This window comes from Phycodurus eques, chromosome 16 (assembly GCF_024500275.1).
Source record: "Phycodurus eques isolate BA_2022a chromosome 16, UOR_Pequ_1.1, whole genome shotgun sequence".
Lineage (NCBI taxonomy): Eukaryota > Metazoa > Chordata > Actinopteri > Syngnathiformes > Syngnathidae > Phycodurus > Phycodurus eques.
Genome location: NC_084540.1, coordinates 5,267,756 through 5,286,174, shown reverse-complemented (window position 1 = coordinate 5,286,174; position 18,419 = coordinate 5,267,756). Strand labels below are relative to the sequence as shown.

Below are 18,419 nucleotides of genomic sequence, written 5' to 3'. Positions count from 1 at the left end.
GTTATAGTTGGTACGGAAGGAAACAAAACCGTACAAGTGCATCTCAATACATTTGAGTATCATAGAAAAGGTCCTTTATTTCAGTGGTTCAATTCAAAAAGTAGGGGCACGGTGGCCGACTGGTTAGAGCGTCAGCCTCACAGTTCCGAGGACCCGGGTTCAGTCCCAGGCCCCGCCTGTTTGGAGTTTGCATGTTCTCCCCGTGCCTGCGTGGGTTTTCTCCAGGCACTCCGGTTTCCTCCCCCATCCCAAAAACATGCATTCATTGAAGACTAAATTGCCCGTAGGTGTGACTGTGCGTGCGAATGGTTGTTTGTTTGTATGAGCCCTGCGATTGGCTGGCAACCAGTTCAGGGTGTACCCGCCTCCTGCCCGATGATAGCTGGGATATGCTCCAGCACGCCCGTGACCCTAGTGAGGAGAAGCGGCCCAGGAATATGGATGGATAGTAATTGTGCATTATAGTAGTTATAATACCTGTTACTACGAGTAACATTGTCCTCTCCAAAAGTATTGGAACAGACAGGTACATTTTTGTTTTTGTTGTATACTGAAGACATTTGGGTTTCAGATCAAAAGATGAATATGAGACCATTTTGCTGATGAGTGGTTTGCATCTTGTTGTAATGGCCTGTATATTTCTTCTCAAAGTCTTCTTCGAACAGTGGATTATGATACCTTCACCCCTACCCTGTGGAGTTTGGCAGCGATGTCACTGACTTTTTACTTTGGCTGTTGAGTGATGTCACTGACTGTTGTCTTTGGCTTTTTCTTCACAGCTCTCACAATGATACCCTTCCCCGGCCTCTTCGATGTCTGTTGCACAGTACACCAGTTGTTTCTTTTTCGGGACATTCCAAATTGTTGTAGTGGCTATGTCCAGTGTTTGTCCAACAGCTCTGCTTGATTTTCCCACTTCTCTCAGCTTCAAAATGGGTTTCTTTTCTCCGATAGACAGCTCTCTGGGCTTTATGTTTGCTTAGCAAATGCAGTTTTCAAGTTCTTTTCTCGCGAGCAAATGCAGTTTTCACAGGTGAAACCCAAAGCCAAAAACAAGCATCGTTTAAGCAATCAATCTGAAAGGTAACACCTGAGCAAAGAGAAACACTCATTGAGGTTCAAACAAAAGATTTTTCCTGAGTTGTGTAACACAACCAGATGTAAATACCATGAAATAAAAGCTATAATTCTGAACTTTTGCCTCATACTCATCTTTTGATCTGAAACACAAATGTCTTCAGTATACACCAAACAGGAATTGACCTTGCTGTTCCAATATTTTTGGAGGAGACTGTATTTCATGGCATACAGGCATAGGATGTGCATCATATATGAGAACACTTAAAAACAATTTTTTTTACCAGACTCCATGAACAGTCTTTTTACAGGGAATTGGCCCCAGTTCCAACAGGACATACATCCATTTCCTGAACCACTTATCCTCACTAGGATCACAGCTGTTCTGGCACCTATCTCAGCCGAGTTTGAGCGAGAGGCAGGGAACACCCTGAACTGGTCGCCAGTTTGGTTCGTTTGATTCATCTTTTGGATAGTGTAAGCATAAAATCACCTCAAACAATTAGAAATTTCACATTCCCCAGGGCTTTACTTACAATCAAGGATTGCTTGTAGAATGTTAAAAATTCTTAGTGTAAGATAGCTACTTGGACAATAAAGGAATCAAAAAGAATGGAGCTGATGCAAAAAGTTTAATTTACAGTTTTAGTTTCACTATATAAAAAAAGCAGCAGACAAAATACCAAAAAAAAAAAAAAAAAAACAGTGTGGTGAGTCATGTCAGTCACGTGCCAACACAGTTCAGTTGAGACAGACTCCAATCGCCGCAGACAAACTATAAAGGCATACTTTAACACAGCGGCTCCAAGAAGACACCTACGGAACTGTGCAACTAGTTGGAACCAGGCAGTCTCTTTTATTCTTTCAGGCCCAGCAGTTATGAATACTTGCATTATGAAAATGCTAAAAAGGTTAATGTTGGATGTTGACGTTTGGTTCTCAAAATGGTTTGACCTGCTAAAAAAAAAAAAAAAAAAAAAAAAAAAAAAAAAAAAAAAACTCTGGGGGACAGGTGGCACGGTGATGTACACATCACAAACAGGATAGATCCTAGTTCACGTGACCTAGTGTCATCATTGCAGGACTATGGAGTACAGGGCAATGACACTCAAGATCGAAGCTGCAAGTGTGTAAAACCTCAAATGTCAGTCTGTCCAGAAGACTGTACCTCTTAAAATGAGCACAATTAGCTTAGTTTTTTTTTGTTGTTGTTGTTTTTTTAAATCATAGTACTGAAGTAGTTATTAGTATGAACAGAACTTCCGCTGTTTTGTAGAGAAGCTATCTTAGACACCTTTTGAAAGGAAAAAACAAAATCTACATATTTGCAGCTTCAACACAGTCCAAAGAAACTAAGAGAGCAGTGGCCCAAGTGACTGTCCATGCTATTCTGTCAAGAGAGGGTGTGTGTTCGGGTCTTGAATGTGCAAAGAACAAGGGAAACCCAAGAAGATGGAAACAAAACATGCATTTGTTGACTACTGCACAATGAGTCTCACTGCCAACTCACTTCCCCAAAAATGTGGAAAAACATTTAAATATGGCAAATATTTGCACAAAAAAATTACACCAAAACAAATCTTTAAAATGTTGCTGCAAGGGGAATATTTTTACGGTTTCAGCCCACCGGTCAAACCGTACATGTCAGCCTCTAAAGACAAACTATACACGGGGCGGGGGAGGTAAGAGGCCACTAGCGCATCCTGTACTCTGACGTCTTGGACACCTCACACAGCTGGCCCTTAAAGGCGAGGTCTACAGTGAAGTCCAGGTCTCTCTGCAGACAAAAACACAACCATCAGTACATACAATCGCTGATTTGAACACCATAATCGCTAAACAATCGCACATTTATCTAAACTTTTTGTAGCATTTAATCACAAATCTGGTTGGCTATTCTTGTGAAGGTTTAAGTGACAACGAGGTACAGATAAGGATACAGGAACAAGGGATATACAATACAGATTATGATCCCAACATTGGGCTAGTATAAGCAGATGAGGCTAAAATTGCATGAGGTATTAGTTCAGTGAGCAAAGATTTTGGGCTGCAACGAGTACAAGTGTTGAGTATTTCACATACAAAAGATGCTCGAGGAATTCTCTCTGCCTCAGGGATGCGCTTATTGTCACTCATTCACTGCAGGCCCTCTCAGTTAGATACTATTGTGCCCCTTTTCCATTGTACCCATTCTACGCCCAACCAGCCTCGTTCTGCCCCGTGTGGTCGATTTTCAATGACACTTTTTTGAGGCTGAACGGTGGCACCGCTTTTCAGAATCTCCTCCGACCTGATTCTATAAAACAGGCCGAGGAGGGCTACGACGTAACTTTCATCTGATGGGCCGACAGATGTAGGCGTTTTTTAAAGCGGGGTGACTTGTCACGTTCACAATCGTTAACTATATAAATGTATAATATACCTGAGGATGAAAAAAGCAAAGCTTGTGACCAGAATGTAAGCGAACGTACGGACACGCTCATTACATTCAAATGGAGCCAGCACGCCTCCTTTCAAACATCCACACGCTCACCTTTATCATCACCAACACCTTCTCTCTTTAACAACCCGTTTCTTCCTTAACTATTTATCTTTTTATGGTTTAAGGAATGTGATAAAGTACAGCATACAGAACACACGTCATCAAACACCTAGACAAACTCGCCAGACATGCACTTCGCTCATGTGCTAGGTGGGGTGCGTCGGCAACTCTACACAATCGTCTGGTTCGACCACGTCGCGCAGTGCACGGCAGGCTTAAAGCAGCTTTTGTTCTGTGGTCGACTGAGGAGGTGCGAGCACTTGTGTCCATATTGGCAGAAGATGAAATATAGTGACAAGAAACGAGCGTGTCATCTTGATCCCGCCCCAATCCCTCACACTTTTGATTGGTGCCTGTTAACATGGAAAAGCAGCGGAGGCCAGGCCGTTCTGGAACTTGTAATGGAAAGGCAGCATTGGTATATAGAGAAGCTGCCTGTCAATGGCAAGAAAGAGTTAATTGTCAAGCTCCCTCATCAACATGAGGAGGATGAAGCGAAGCATACAGTGGGTCCGGAAAGTATTCAGACCCCCTAAAATTTTTCACTTTGTTCTATTGCAGCCATTTGTTGAAATCATTTAAGTTCGTTTTTTTATCCTCATTAAATGTACACAACACAGCACCCCATATTGACAGGAAAAAAAACTTTGAATTTTTTGCAAATTTATTAAAAACGAAAAACTGAACTATCACACCGCCATAAGTATTCAGACCCTTTGCTGTGACACATTTAATTCAGGTGCTGTCCATTTCTTACGATCATCCTTGAGATGTTTCTACACCTTCATTGGAGTCTAGCTGTGTTTGATTATACTGATTAGACTTGATTAGGAAAGCCACACACCTGTCTATATAAGACCTTACAGCTCACAGTGCATGTCAGAGCACTGAAGAGCTCAGAGTCAGAATTGTGGCAAGGCACAGGTATGGTTGTACGTAAACATACCAGCGTTCTGTCGAATCATCCTCTAGGTTTTGGTGTGTGTGTGAAGTAATCTAATTATCATAAAGTAATTTATTTACAGTACGTTAGCACCCATTATTTGTGTCATGTAATTTTGGTTTGTCCTGACTGATTAGAATACATGACATGAATAGAGATACTCAGTATACAAGTATATGCAGTAAATTAACAAGTCATTTAAATAGATACATTGCTCCATCTTGTAAATCGGATCGGTTATCGTTTTTTTAAACTCTGTGATCGCCCCCAAAAATCCTGATCGTGTCAAGCCAATTTATTACAGTGGTGACAAGTAGAGGATGCGTGTGACTATAACGTGACCTAACGTATTCATGGGGGCTTGTCAAAGGACAGTTTTGCTCAGTGTATTCCAGTAGTTAAGCACTGTGAGACATACGGCCAGTGTACTACCATCGTATCTGCAAATGGCTACATTTTGAGTCAGGTACTGCAGGTGATGGGGGTATTAAAAAATAAAATAAAAAATTGAGTGGCAAAGTTTGTCAAAAAAACGTATGAAGGTAATATTTGTGTTTCCTATCGAGTGATCTTCATTTTAGGTTAGTTAGTCTGGTCTACGCTCAAATGCACAACCATGACCTTATTGTATTATTGTGTCACATTCGAAAATGCTAGCTGCTCAAGTGAAGTTGCAAAACAGGCTCCTTACGCCTTTTTTAATACATACAAAAAGTAGAAGTTTAAATTTCTCTTATTAATTTTAATTTGTTTGAAATTCCCTCACTCAAAATATTTCTAGACAAAATAGTTTGCTGCTCAATCTGAATTAAAAAAAAGTTGAATATCTAAAAAATGAAACACTGGTTAATTTAAGTGGAATGGCTTATTTTGTGAACTGAATTGCTCTTTAACCAAACAAAAATACTATTTATCCGAATACTCGATTATTCACTAACATTTTTAATGGAATACTCAAATATGAAAAGATTTGATAACTGCAGTGCTACAAAGGTTGAATTCTGCTGCGCCTTTACCGGAACATGTATTCAAAACGGAACAGCAGCCTCAACAGAATATACACTGCAACTATGCAGAGAAAGAGGACAAAGTCCAAGATTCCAATGTTATAACTTGTTATAAATCACAAACATAAGGGAATGCAGTAATAAAATCCTAATTGCAGTAAATACTGTAGGTCATAAATTAAACAATATATACAAAAATATGTTAAGTACGATGGTAACAAGCGTGCCTTCTTGCGTCACGCATCTATTTTTACGCTGCTGTGCAAACTAGTTCATTGAACGCTGTTTGGAACCTCACACAGAGACCATTGTATAGCAGCTGCTTAAACGTGAAAATGCTTACATTGTTTTTGACATTTGGCTTCATGCTGATGGTGCCCAAGATCTCTTCGCCGATCTTGACAGTCAAGTAATCATCCAGGTAGAACACAGTCTGCTTCCAGTGGGTGTAGGGAGACTCTGGGCCTGGGGGGGACAAACCAAGTTTAATGGCATGGGATCTACAAATTTCAGCAAGACAAATTTAACGCTGTGCGCGCGCGTGGGTGGGGGGCATTGGCCAACTCCGTCCAAAAAAATTGGGTGACGTAAAAATTTCTGGCTCGGGCAATGAAGAAATATATTTGCGCCACGCAGAACCAATTTGCACTGCCCCGAATCATTTGGCCACTGTCTATGTTTAGTGCACGGACATTTGCTTCCGACAGACACACGGTTGGCCAGTGAAAAACCTTGCCAAAAACGACGGCGGTGCATCTGTCAGTGATTTTTAAGACACTATTAGATTTGTAATGTTCATAAATTATGAGGTCGCTGAATGGTAGCTAGCATGCTAATCGCTAATGCTAACCTTTTAGCAAAGGCTGATTTTGTCATCTCAAATTCAATATGCAGTTTATACCATACAATCAGTACCAACGTATGTAGTTTAAGGATAGAAGTCCACCCCTCGTAAATGACAATAAAATACATGCTAGTAGGAAGGGGGGGGGCAAAACAAGTATACAGAAAAATGCATCCAAACTAAATGGGAGAAGCTTCAACACACTGCCAACAACAAAAGACTTCATCGGGGGGGGGAGTGGAAGGTTTTAGACTGGCCAAGTCAATCACTGGACCTTAACCATTTTATCTCCTGAAGAGGAGACTGAAGGGAGTAACCCCCAGAAACAAAACAACAACTGAAAGAGGCTGCAGTTAACACTTGGAAAAGCATTTCACGTGAAGTCAATGGGTTGCAGGCTTGATGCAGTTATTGTAAGTAAGGGTTATGCCACCAAATAAATGTTTAAAAGTTAATAATGTCTGTTCCAATACTTTTGGTCCCATGAAAAGTGGGTGGATTCAAACAAAAGGTGCTCTGTCCTAAGTTGTTTAATACATCTCAATATAAAGACTATGAAATGAAAGCTGGAATTCTGAACTTTTGTTACGTGTTCATCTTTTGATCCAAAACCCAAATCTTTTGATCCAAAACCCAAATGTCTTCAGTATACAACAAAAACCAAGGAATTGACCTTGCCGTTCAATAAGTTTTGGAGGGTAATGTATGTGTGTTCCCTCTTGGGATGTGTTCATTTGAATTTTGTCAGCTGGTCTAAGTGTATTATGTCACATGCTAAAATGCTGGCTGCTCAAGTGAAGTTGCACAACATAAAGGCTGCTTAAGCCTTTTAAATTGCCTTATGTCTTTCATACAAGAAATACAAAATGTAAATGGAAATGTATTTGTATTTGTTTGAAATGGCATCACTGAAAGTGTTTACAAACAAGAAAATACAGTTTGGTGCTCAATATGCATTTAAGAGAAAAAAAATAGTTGATTAAGAAAGAAAACCAATTGGACGTGAATTATTAAGTGAAATGGCTTATGTTTTGTTGTGTATTCATAACTGCTCTATCCATCCATCCATCCATTCATTTTCTGAGCCGCTTTTCCTGACTAGGGTCGTGGCCGTGCTGGAGCCTATCCCAGCTATCATCGGGCAGGAGGCGGGGTACACCCAGAACTGGTTGCCAGCCAATCGCAGGGCACATACAAACAACCATTTGCACTCACATTCACACTTACGGGCAATTTAGAGTTTTCAATTAACGTGGATGTTTTGGGGATGTGGGAGGAAACCGGATTGCCCGGAGAAAACCCACACAGGCACGGGGAGAACATGCAAACTCCACAGAGGCGGGGCCGGGGATTGAACCCCGCTTCTCAGAACTGTGGGGCTGACACTAACCAGTCGGCCACCGTGCCGCCATAACTGCTCTAACCAAGGAATTTTTTTTAGAAGGATACTCAAATACTAAGATATGACAGAGACAGCCCTAGACGAATTGAAGACCTTTTAAGGCCATGTGGTTCACAATTTTCAGTGTTTTACATATACATTTTCAGTGATGACTACTATTGTGTTAGCGACATACAATCGCATGTTCCGACTTGTGTACAAATTTCTGTTACATTGCCACCATAAGAACAGAATTTTGTTGGGAGTAGAGGATCCCTTTTAATATTTTTATAAGACAAACACGTTATGCCAATTAGCATGGCAAGCAGACTGACTTGTGGAAAAGCCGGTCCTCTTGTGACAGCGGGTGAACTCGATGTTGAAGTAGGTAACAAGGGCATGGATGTAGTCGTTCCTCTTCACTTGCAGGCAGAACGGCGAGGTGAAGGTCAAGTCGTCTGGCTTCACTGTGTAGATGTCAACCTCCTACACACACACACACACACACACACACACACACACACACACAGACAAATAAAGAGATTAAACCAAAAAGTCAACAAAGCACACACCCAAAAATTGCTCTCATCATTCACCCACCTTGATGAGGCAGGCGCTGCTGACCAGCTGCTTGGGATCCACTACATCAACTAGGGGTTCCTTAATCGCCACCTCCTTGATGCACGACATGTCAAATCCGTACACATTCTCCCACCCTGAAATACACAGACACGGGTATGTGTTGACAACCACAGTGCTTCTGTTCAGGTTTCGCTTTCAAATTGTCCCTTGAAGTTATACCGTACAAAAGTGGCAATTTAACCAATTCGGAATCTAGGTTCATTTCAGCCTTAGGTCACGAACAGATGGTCAGACATTCTCCTTGGGATTTTTTGGTAGACAACAGAATTCATTTTTCCATTTATCACAACAAGTCTTCCAGGCCTTGAAGTAGCAAAACAGCCCCAGACAATCACACTACCACCATATTTTACTATAGTAGGATGTTTTTTTTCTGAAATCCGGTGTTACATTTACACCAGATGTAATGGGAGAGACACCTTCCAAAAACCTTTGTTCGTCAGACCACAAAGTATTTACCCAAAAGATCACAGTCTTTGGCAAAATTGAGACAAAACTTCATGTTCTTTTTGCTCAGCAGTGGTTTTCGTCTTCGTCGATTTTTGCCGAGTCTCTTAAGATGGAGTCATGAACACTGACCGCCTTTTTAAGGTCATGGCACAGCATTTCAATAGCATTATGTTCAGGACTAAGACACTCCTAAGTCTTCATTTTGTTTTCGTTCAACCATTCAGAAGTGGACGTGCCGGTATGTTTTGGATTGTGCTTCTGCAGAACCTAGGTTCATTTCTGCCTGGTCACGGACATATGGTCGGACATTCCCCTTCAGGATTTTTTGGTAGACAACATAATTCATTGTTCCATTTATCACAGCAACTCTTCCAGGCCTTGAAGTAGCAAAACAGCCACAGACCATCACACTACCACCACCATATTTTACTATAGGATGATGTTTTTTCTGAAATGCGGTGTTACATTTACACCAGATGTAATGGGAGACACACCTTCCAAAAACCTTTGCTCGTCAGACCAGAGTATTTACCTAAAAGATCAGTGAGTCTTTGGCAAAATTGAGACGAAACCTCATGTTCTTTTTGCTCAGCAGTGGTTTTCGTCTTCGTCGATTTTTGCAGAGTCTCTTATGATGGAGTTATGAACACTGACTGACCTTAAATGAGGCAAGTGAGGCCTGTAGTTCTTTGGATGATGATGTCGGTCTTTGTGACCTCTGATGAGTCATTGCTGCACTCTTGGGGTAATTTTGGTCGGCTGGCCCTCCTGGGAAGGTTCACCACTGTTATGTTTTCGCCATTTGTGGATAATGGCCCTCACTGTGGTTCGCTACAGTCCCAAAGCTTTAGAAATGGCTTTATAACCTTTTTCCGCACTGATTGAGCTCATTTACGCTCTCATTTGTTCCTGAATTTCTTTAGAGCTCTGCATGTCATCTAACCTGAGGATCTTTTGGTCTACTTCACTTTATCAGGCAGGTCTTAAGTGATTTCTTGACAGAGAACAGGTGTGACAGTATCAGGGCTGGGTGTAGCTAGAGAAATTGAACTTGGGAATGATAAACCACTGTTATGTTTTAACTGGGGGGCAAACACTTTCTCACACGGGGCCTTGTAGGTTCGGATTTAGATTTTTCTCTCTTAATAATGAGCACCATTTAAAAACTGCATTTTGTGTTTACTGGTGTTGTCTAATGAAATTTCTTGACGGGAAACTTAAATGTGACAACGATGCAAAAAAATAAATGGGGACAGGGGCAAAAGTTTCACTACCATACAGTAGGGTGGTGAGAACACAAGCCTGATAAACAAGCACTTTGATGTACTCTGCAAGTAGTTTGTTTTCACATACTTTTTTTTGGGACAGTTTACTCATGGTGGAAGATGCCCTGCCAAGCAGACAGTCAAGTTCAGTTTCATGTGTGAGGGTATTGGTGATGTTGGATCTAAGATAGGTGAAGTTGTCCACTGTAACAAGAGGGCAGGCCGTGATAATCAACAGAGGGGATGGACCACCTTGAACAAAGACATTTTTTTTCTTCAAGGTGATGGTAAGGCCGAAGTTCTTGCAGGCGGCAGAGAAGCGGTCACTTAGTCTCTGTAGGGCATCCTCTGAGTGGGCTACGGGCTGCATCGTCGGCAAAGAGCATCTCTCTAATAAAGACTTCGCGAACATTCGTCTTTACCCGAAGGCGTGCGAGGTTGAACAGTTTCCCGTTGGATCGAGTGTAAAGGTACATGCCATCAGTGGATGAGTCAAAAGCACATGACAGGAGAAGATTCCAAAAAGGGCTGGGGGGCAAGAACGCATCCCTGCTTTATGCTAGTGTTGATGGAGAATGGCTCTGAGAAGTGACTGTTGAAAAGAACTGTGCCCTTCATGTTGGTATGGAATGAGATCACTATGCATAGAAGCTTCGACAGACAACCAATATTTCTGACTGTCAAAAAGACCCTTTCTGCTTATACCTGTATTAGACTTTACACCGAACTGATAGGCTTGATCAGTATCGGCCGATAATTAGCATTTTATGCTTATCGGCTTTGTCATAATTCGTTGATCCGATCAATGACATTGATTGGCGGCGCAAAAGACATTTACTCCACGTTGCCATTGTGTACAGTATATTTGAATCCAAAACCTTGTTTCTTTTTAGCCTTGTCGAGTCTTTTGACGTACTACAGTTAAAGCATTTTATATATATATATATATATATATATATTTAAAAAAAAAAAAAAACATTGTGTAGGACAGACAACACGTAATGCCTGGCTCAGACTACAAGACAAATTTGGTCTTTCACAACTGCACTATGTCAGACTACTTCAATAAAATCTTGTATTCCGATACCACCGCATCCTGTCTTTTACGATCACATGGCTTTATCTTGTCAACCCAAACGTGACCAGATACACTCGTCACCATGGCGACGGCACAAAATAGGGAAAAATGTGTGGTGGTGGTTACCGGTGCTTGGGAGTTTACGTTCATTTAAGGATTGCTTGAAGTATGTTCACGTACTTTTAATACTATGCGGCTCACAAGCAGGCAACAAAACGTAGGCGAGCAAGCTAGTGCTAGCACTAACGGTTGTACGTAAACATGCCGGCGTTATGCCGAATCATGCTTTAAAGTTTCGGTGTGTGAAGTAATTTAATTACAATAAAGTAGTTCAATTAACACCCATTATTTCTCTCATATTGTAACATTGGTTTGACATGACTGATTAGACCTGACGAGCAGTGATTTCCAACCTTTATGGAGCAAAGACAAATTTTACAATTGGAAAATCTCACGGCACACCAACAAACAAAAATGTCACAGAAAGTAGATGCACAGTAATTACTGTATGTACTTCTTGCCATCTAATAGAAGAGCGTGTATTTGTTCTATCTGTCACTATGCCTTACTGGCATAAATAGAGGAACAAAATACATTTCTTGTAAATGAATAATTTTTTGAACAGTGAAAAGAAATTTTATAATTTCCCACGGCACATCTGAAGATCGCTCATGGCACACTGGTTGGGAATCAATGGATGAGAGAATACTTTTGAAGATACTCAGTATACAGTACAAGTACCGTAATTTCTCGTGTACTTTCGTGTATTATTTCTCATGTGTAATGCACACACCCCCCAAGAAAATTGTCAAAAGTCAATAGTGTGCATTACGCATGGTATAGGGCGCCACCGCCACCTAGAGGTTATAAGGTGTTGCCCACACTTTCATTCCAACATGACTGCATACAGTGGGTACGGAATCCATCCTTCCATTTTCTGAACAGATTATCCTCAAAAGGGTCGCGGGAGTGCTGGAGCCTATCCCAGCTATCATCGGGCAGGAGGCGGGGTACACCCTGAACTGGTTGCCAGCTAATCGCAGGGCACATAGAAACACACAACCATTCGCAATCACATTCACACCTACGGACAATTTAGAGTCTTCAATTAACCTACCATGCATGTTTTTTGGGATGTGGGAGGAAACCGGAGTGCCCGGAGAAAACATGCAAACTCCACACAGTCAGGGTTGGGGATTGAACCCCGGTCCTCAGCCTGTGAGGCAGATGCTCTAACCAGTCGTCCCCCGTACCGCCATCTGCCTGTAATATAGTCAAATTGCTCCAGCCCATACGCAGACCCCCTTAAATTTTTCACTCTATGATATTGCAGCAATTTGCTAAAATCATTTAAGTTCATTTTTCCCCTCATTAATGTACACACAGCACCCCATATTGACAGACAAAATCAGAATTGTTGAAATGTTTGCAGATTTATTAAAACTGATATATCACACGTTTATATAAGTTTTGTCATAATTCGCCTATCACTGATCGGCTCCGCAAAAGACATTTATTCTGCGTCGCCATCGTGTACAGTATATTTTAATCGCAAAGCTAATTTATTTTTAACCTTGTCTTTTGACGTAGTCAATAAAGTTTATTTATTTTTTTTTTTTTTTTAAACGGCGGTGTGTGACAGACAACACGTAATGCCTGGATCAGACAAGACAAATTTGGTCTTTCACGATGTCAGACTACTGCAATAACATCTTGCATTCCCATACCACCGCATCCCGTCTTTTACAATCACTGGGGTTTATTGTCAACTCAAACGCGACTGGATACTCGTTACCATGGCAACGACAAATACAACGGATCGCGCCGCATGTATTATAAGAACAAAATGTAAAAAGTGTGTGCTGGTAGTTACCGGTGCTCGGGAGAGGACTTTAATTCAAGGATTGGTGGAGATATGTTCACATACTTTTAATACGACATGGCTCGCAAGCAGGCAACAAAACGTTATGTGGCCTAGCAAGCTAGTGCTATCACTAAAGGTCGTACGTAAACATGCCAGCGGTGTGTCAAATCATGCGCTAAGGTTTCGGTGTAACATAATTCCAATAAAGTAATTTAATTCCACTAAACTAGCGCCCATTATTTCTGTCATGTTGTAATGTTGGTTTCACCTGACTGATTAGAATACATGACCTGAATAGAGAATACTTTTAAAGATAATCAGTATACAGTACACGTATATACAAGCCCAAAAATCCTGATTGTGCAAAGCCTATGTATGCACGCACGCACACACAGTGTGTACTGGCTCAATTTTCCAAAATGTGATGCATCATAACTCATGACTTGTTGGCCAAGGTTGGGACAGGTGACTCACAGTGGATTTTGTAGTCCTTGTACTGCCTGTCTTCAATGGCGGTCACATAAAGTGTTGCCCTGTCTGGGAAAATGAGTCCATCTTGCTTCTGTATGGATACAATTGAAGGTGAGGTGGGGAAAAAAAACCTGCATCAATGCTGGAGGTTTACCGTAATTTCTCGTGTATAATCCTTCATGTTTTCTTTAAAGAACTGTACCCATCTACCAAATTCTGCCTGGGTAATCAAACATGAGCACAACTGTGTGTTTTCTTATTTAGTAAATAAAAGTAGGGCTGTGAATTTCAAGAGCAAGTAAATAAAAAGTATTGTGTGTTCAAATAAATTGCTTCAGAATAATTATTTGAAATAACTCAAAATACAGATAAGACTTCATGTTTGGATCATATGGGTAGAAGCAAAATCATTCATTGTAAAAATGCATTATACATGGGTAGAAGGGTTTTTCAGAATTTTGAAGTAATCTTTGGGGGTGCATATTACACATGGATGCACATTATACACGAGAAATTACGGTAATTTTAAGAAGGATACGGTCAAATCACAATTTTAGCTTGCAAAAAAAGTTTGCCAACAGTAATTCAGTGAGGTTGACAAAACACAGTTGGCAATCACCCACAGAAAGGTTGGAAGAAGAGGAAACTTATTCAGTCACATGCTTACTGTAAGAAATAAATCCCACAGGAGGATCACACATACCAGCCATTTGTCCCGGGCATAGATGACCGTATTGAGCATGGACTCGTAGAAAAGGCAGTAGCCCATCCATTCAGATATGATGATATCTACTCCTTCCACCGGCAGATCCACCTCTTCCACCTTCCCTTTGATAATTGTTACCACTGGAGACAAAAAAAAAAAAAAAAAAAAAAAAGTTTTATCCCTGCAGACAGATTTTGTCCCATCTCTTTTCTTCCGAATAGCAATTGTTGCATCACTCCAGTTATTAGTTTACTCACCATCATCCATCTTGTTGGCCTTCACTATTTTCACAGCGTAGTCTGAGATACTGCTGCACTCAATCTATGAAGAAATACACAAAGGCACTATTTCAATGCAAAATTTCCCATGGTATGGCTAGGCTTTACACAATCAGGATTTTGAGGTCGATTACAAAGTTAAACAAAAAGATAACCGATCACAAGATGGCGCAATGTTTCTATTTAAATGGCTTGTTCATTTACTTTATATATTTGTGTACTGTGTATACTGAGTATCTTCAAAAGTATTCTCTAGTCGAGTGATTCTCGACCAGTGTGCCATGAGCAATTTTCAGGCGTGCCGTGCATGGGAAATTAATAAAAATTTTACTGAACTGTTCAAAAATTCATTAACGAGAAATAATGCATCTTTGTTCCTCCATTTATGCCAGTGAGGCATAGTGACAGACAGAACAAATGTTCTATCAGATGGCAGGAAGTACATACAGTGATTGCTGTGCATCTACTTTTTGTGACATTTTTGTTTGTTGGTGTGCCATGAGATTTTCTAACTGTAAAATATGTGCCTTCGCTCCATAAAGGCTGGAAATCACTGCTCTAGTCAGGTCATGCATTCTAATCAGCCAGGTCACACCAACATTACAACATGACAGAAATAATGGGTGCCAACTTACTGTAGTTTAATTACTTTATTGTAAATAAATTACTTCACGCACACACCGAAACTTTAGAGCATGATTCGACATAATGCCGGCATGCTTACGTACAAACGTCAGTGCTAGCACTAGCTTGCTAGGCCACGTAACGTTTTGTTGCATGCTTGAGAGCTGTATTGTATTAAAAGTACATGAACATACCTCAAGCAATCCTTAAATGAACGTAATCTTCCGAGCACTGGTGACCATCATCGCATGCCCCCCCCCCCCCATTTTGTTCTTATAATACACGCCGCGCGATGTCGTCACCATGGTAATGAGTGTATCTGGTCGCGGTTGAGTTGAAAAGATAAAGACCAGTTAGTAAAAGATGGGATGCGGTGGTATCGAAATACAAGATTTGATTGCAGTAGTCTGACATCGTGTTATCGTGAAAGAACAAATTTGTCTTGGTCTGATCCAGGCATTACCTGTTGTCTGTCTCACACCGCCGTTTTTTTTTTTTTTTTTTTTAAATAACTTTGGCTGTCAGGTATTTACAGTAGTACGTCAAGACACGTTACAAGGCTAAAAATAACCTAGCTTATCGATTCAAATATACTGCACAAGATGGCGACGCGGAGTAAATATCTTTATGCGGAGCCGATCAAATCGGCAAATTACGACAAAGCCATCAGCATAAAATGCTAATTATCGGCTGATACCGATCAGATCGGTGTAAAGTCTAGTTATGGCAATACTGGCGTGCAATTCAAGTAATCACTCTGGTGGGTGTGCAAACACAAACTTACCCCTATAACTTTCTTGGCTCCAGCCTTGGCAGCAAACATGCAAAGGATTCCCGTGCCACTGCCCACATCCAGAACAACTTTGTCCTTAAAGAGATGCTTGTTGTGGAACATCGAGTTGCGGTAGGTCAGAGTCCGCACCTCATCCTTTAGCATCTCCTACATTTGCCAAAAATTGCCGGGATTAAAATTGAATGACTGAAAGGACATAAGACTGTGCATCTAAAAAAAAGTGTTGCAATTACCTCGTGGATGCCAAAGTGAGCATACGAGTCAAAATAATAATCCTTTGACGTCATATCTTCTGCTGCAGGCTTTGCCATGTTCTCCCCCTGAGAAACCTCAACAAAAAGACAATTACAAGCCACATTAAATCCACAATGTAAACTAAAAAACAATTTCCTGTTTACCCGTCGTGCAGGGGTTAAAAAAAAAATATATTTTTTGGTGTGATTCTGAAAATGTGTGCAGTATTTGTCTGTCAAAACAGATTGCCAGAGACGCCTGTTGTGAATGACAATCTTGCTCTCCAGTTTCCACAGGACCAGTACTGGTTATGGTTCAGCAGGGGCAGGTAGCCACACGCAAATAAAATGGTCATATCTAAGAATTTCTTATAATTATTACCACAATTGTGTTAGGACTTTGACTGAGCCAAGAGCTAGCTGCAGCAGTAAGCATTGCTATGCTGAACATAATTTTTTTTTTTTTTTTTTTTTTTTTTTTTTTTTTTTTAAGTGCTTGCCCTAAAATTAACTCATCACAGTTGTTGAAATTCCCAGCAGCACATGCAGCTTTGCATCATTATCCTCTTCATCCATTTATATTTATAGATCAAGCAGGTAACTGTTGTCTGATTGGTACATTGGTGGTTCTAAAGTTAACTTAAAGAGCATTGTTAACTTCCATTCAAACTTCTGAAAATGAGTTTATAATCTCAGCGGGCAGGCAAACAGTTTTAAACAGTTTAAAAATGAAAATCTCAACGTTTTCTCTCGTTCCTCGTGAAAAACATTGAATTATACTAGAAATGCATCGCCTCCACTCCTCATGCAATGAACGCATCGCTTCCCTAGCGGCACAAAGGATGGGAGCACATGGTTTAAGTACTGCGATGTGATCTTGGCCTTGTTCATACAGGTTCAATGGACATTCTCAAAACGAACGAAAAAATAAAATAAAAAATCTCTCACCATAGACGATTGGCAGCCATTGACACGCTCACGTATAATCCATGGACATAAGGTACCTTAGACACCTTTGTCAATTCGCTGTACTTAAGTGTACGAGCTACTAATTAGTCGGTCATCAAGGAATGAGCGTGACAAAGGCGGCAAAATACACAACAGCGTCCGGAACAGAGCAACACTGAAAATCAAGCATGCCGTTTGCCAAGCTAATTAAACGATAACATCAAATCGTGGTGCAACCAATAAGAGAATGAATCAGCATCCGAGGCTGACAGCTAACTAGCTAAGAAGCTAACATTTTGGTTCCCACGCGGTCTGAAAGGCAATCGAAGAAACCGAAGCCAAAAGCGGTTTTAGCTGGAGGATGAGGCCAGTCACGTTTTTAAGAAATAGTGTTGTGTTAAAAAAAATAAAGCAGTAAGCACAAAAAGATTAAGTTATGAGGATTTAGTCGCCAAGTTAAAATGGATGAAATCACCTGATGCGTATGTGATAAAACCCGAAACCATTGTATTAACTCAGTAACATTTATCTGTATATAACAAAAGCCCAAATGAGGGTGTACTTGTAGAAAGACAATCTCAACGTGAAATTATTAGCAGTTATAAAATCGTACCTCCATCCTCTCCGCTGGCGCCGCCATTTCGATCTTGTGCCTGACTGCGCGAGCTCGATCAGAGAGTTCAGTCTTCGTTGCTCAACCAAAGAAAGCTGCTTCCACTCTTCTTCGCTACCTTGCTTCTTGAGTGGGATTCAAACCCGTCGTTAGGTGGCAGTAGCACACCTACTGTTCGGAGCTGTAAACTACACGTAGTCGTGAACCGTTAGATCAGGGATGGGCAAACGTTTATGTTCAAGTGTCACATTTAATTTTAAACATGACAGATGGGCGAGGTCATTGGCCGATTAGATAAAATAAATAAATAAATAAATAAATTGTTGATTTAAATAATCATTTTGTTGATTTGAATAATCACCTTTTGCAGCTCGCCATCCATTTTTCAGCTGCACACAACCGATGCCAAAAATAACATTTAACATGGCCTACAACACAATTGGGTGTGGTGGGTGTTGAAAAAGTTGTGAGAGTTGTGACACTCACATCCCTCATGGCTGCGACACACCTGGCTACAACTACAATTACTACTACACTGAAGAAATAAAAACTTAATTTTCGGTTGCACATGATTAAAATCTGGTAAACGGATGTAATTTTACCTTCTTTTCCTAAAAAAAAAATAACATGTGCTAGTTTAACACATTTTAATCATGTGCA

General features: G+C 40.7%; 1 protein-coding gene across 2 annotated transcripts; it reads right to left on the bottom strand.

Annotated features, from left to right (window-relative positions):
- Positions 1-1,694: 1,694 nt before the first annotated feature.
- Positions 1,695-17,865, bottom strand: prmt1 (protein arginine methyltransferase 1). 2 transcript variants are annotated; one of them, XM_061700359.1, is made up of 10 exons: positions 17,760-17,865; positions 16,199-16,294; positions 15,957-16,112; positions 14,528-14,591; positions 14,268-14,410; positions 13,568-13,655; positions 8,395-8,510; positions 8,130-8,280; positions 5,913-6,034; positions 1,695-2,854 (listed from the first exon to the last, which is right to left on the bottom strand). In XM_061700359.1, exons 1-10 carry the CDS (start codon positions 17,784-17,786, stop codon positions 2,771-2,773), a joined length of 1,047 nt encoding a protein of 348 aa, XP_061556343.1. In that variant the 5' UTR covers positions 17,787-17,865; the 3' UTR covers positions 1,695-2,770. The 2 variants fall into 2 exon arrangements, with proteins under 2 accessions (XP_061556343.1, XP_061556344.1); XM_061700360.1 differs by having other exon boundaries at positions 16,199-16,285; positions 17,760-17,863.
- Positions 17,866-18,419: the final 554 nt, after the last annotated feature.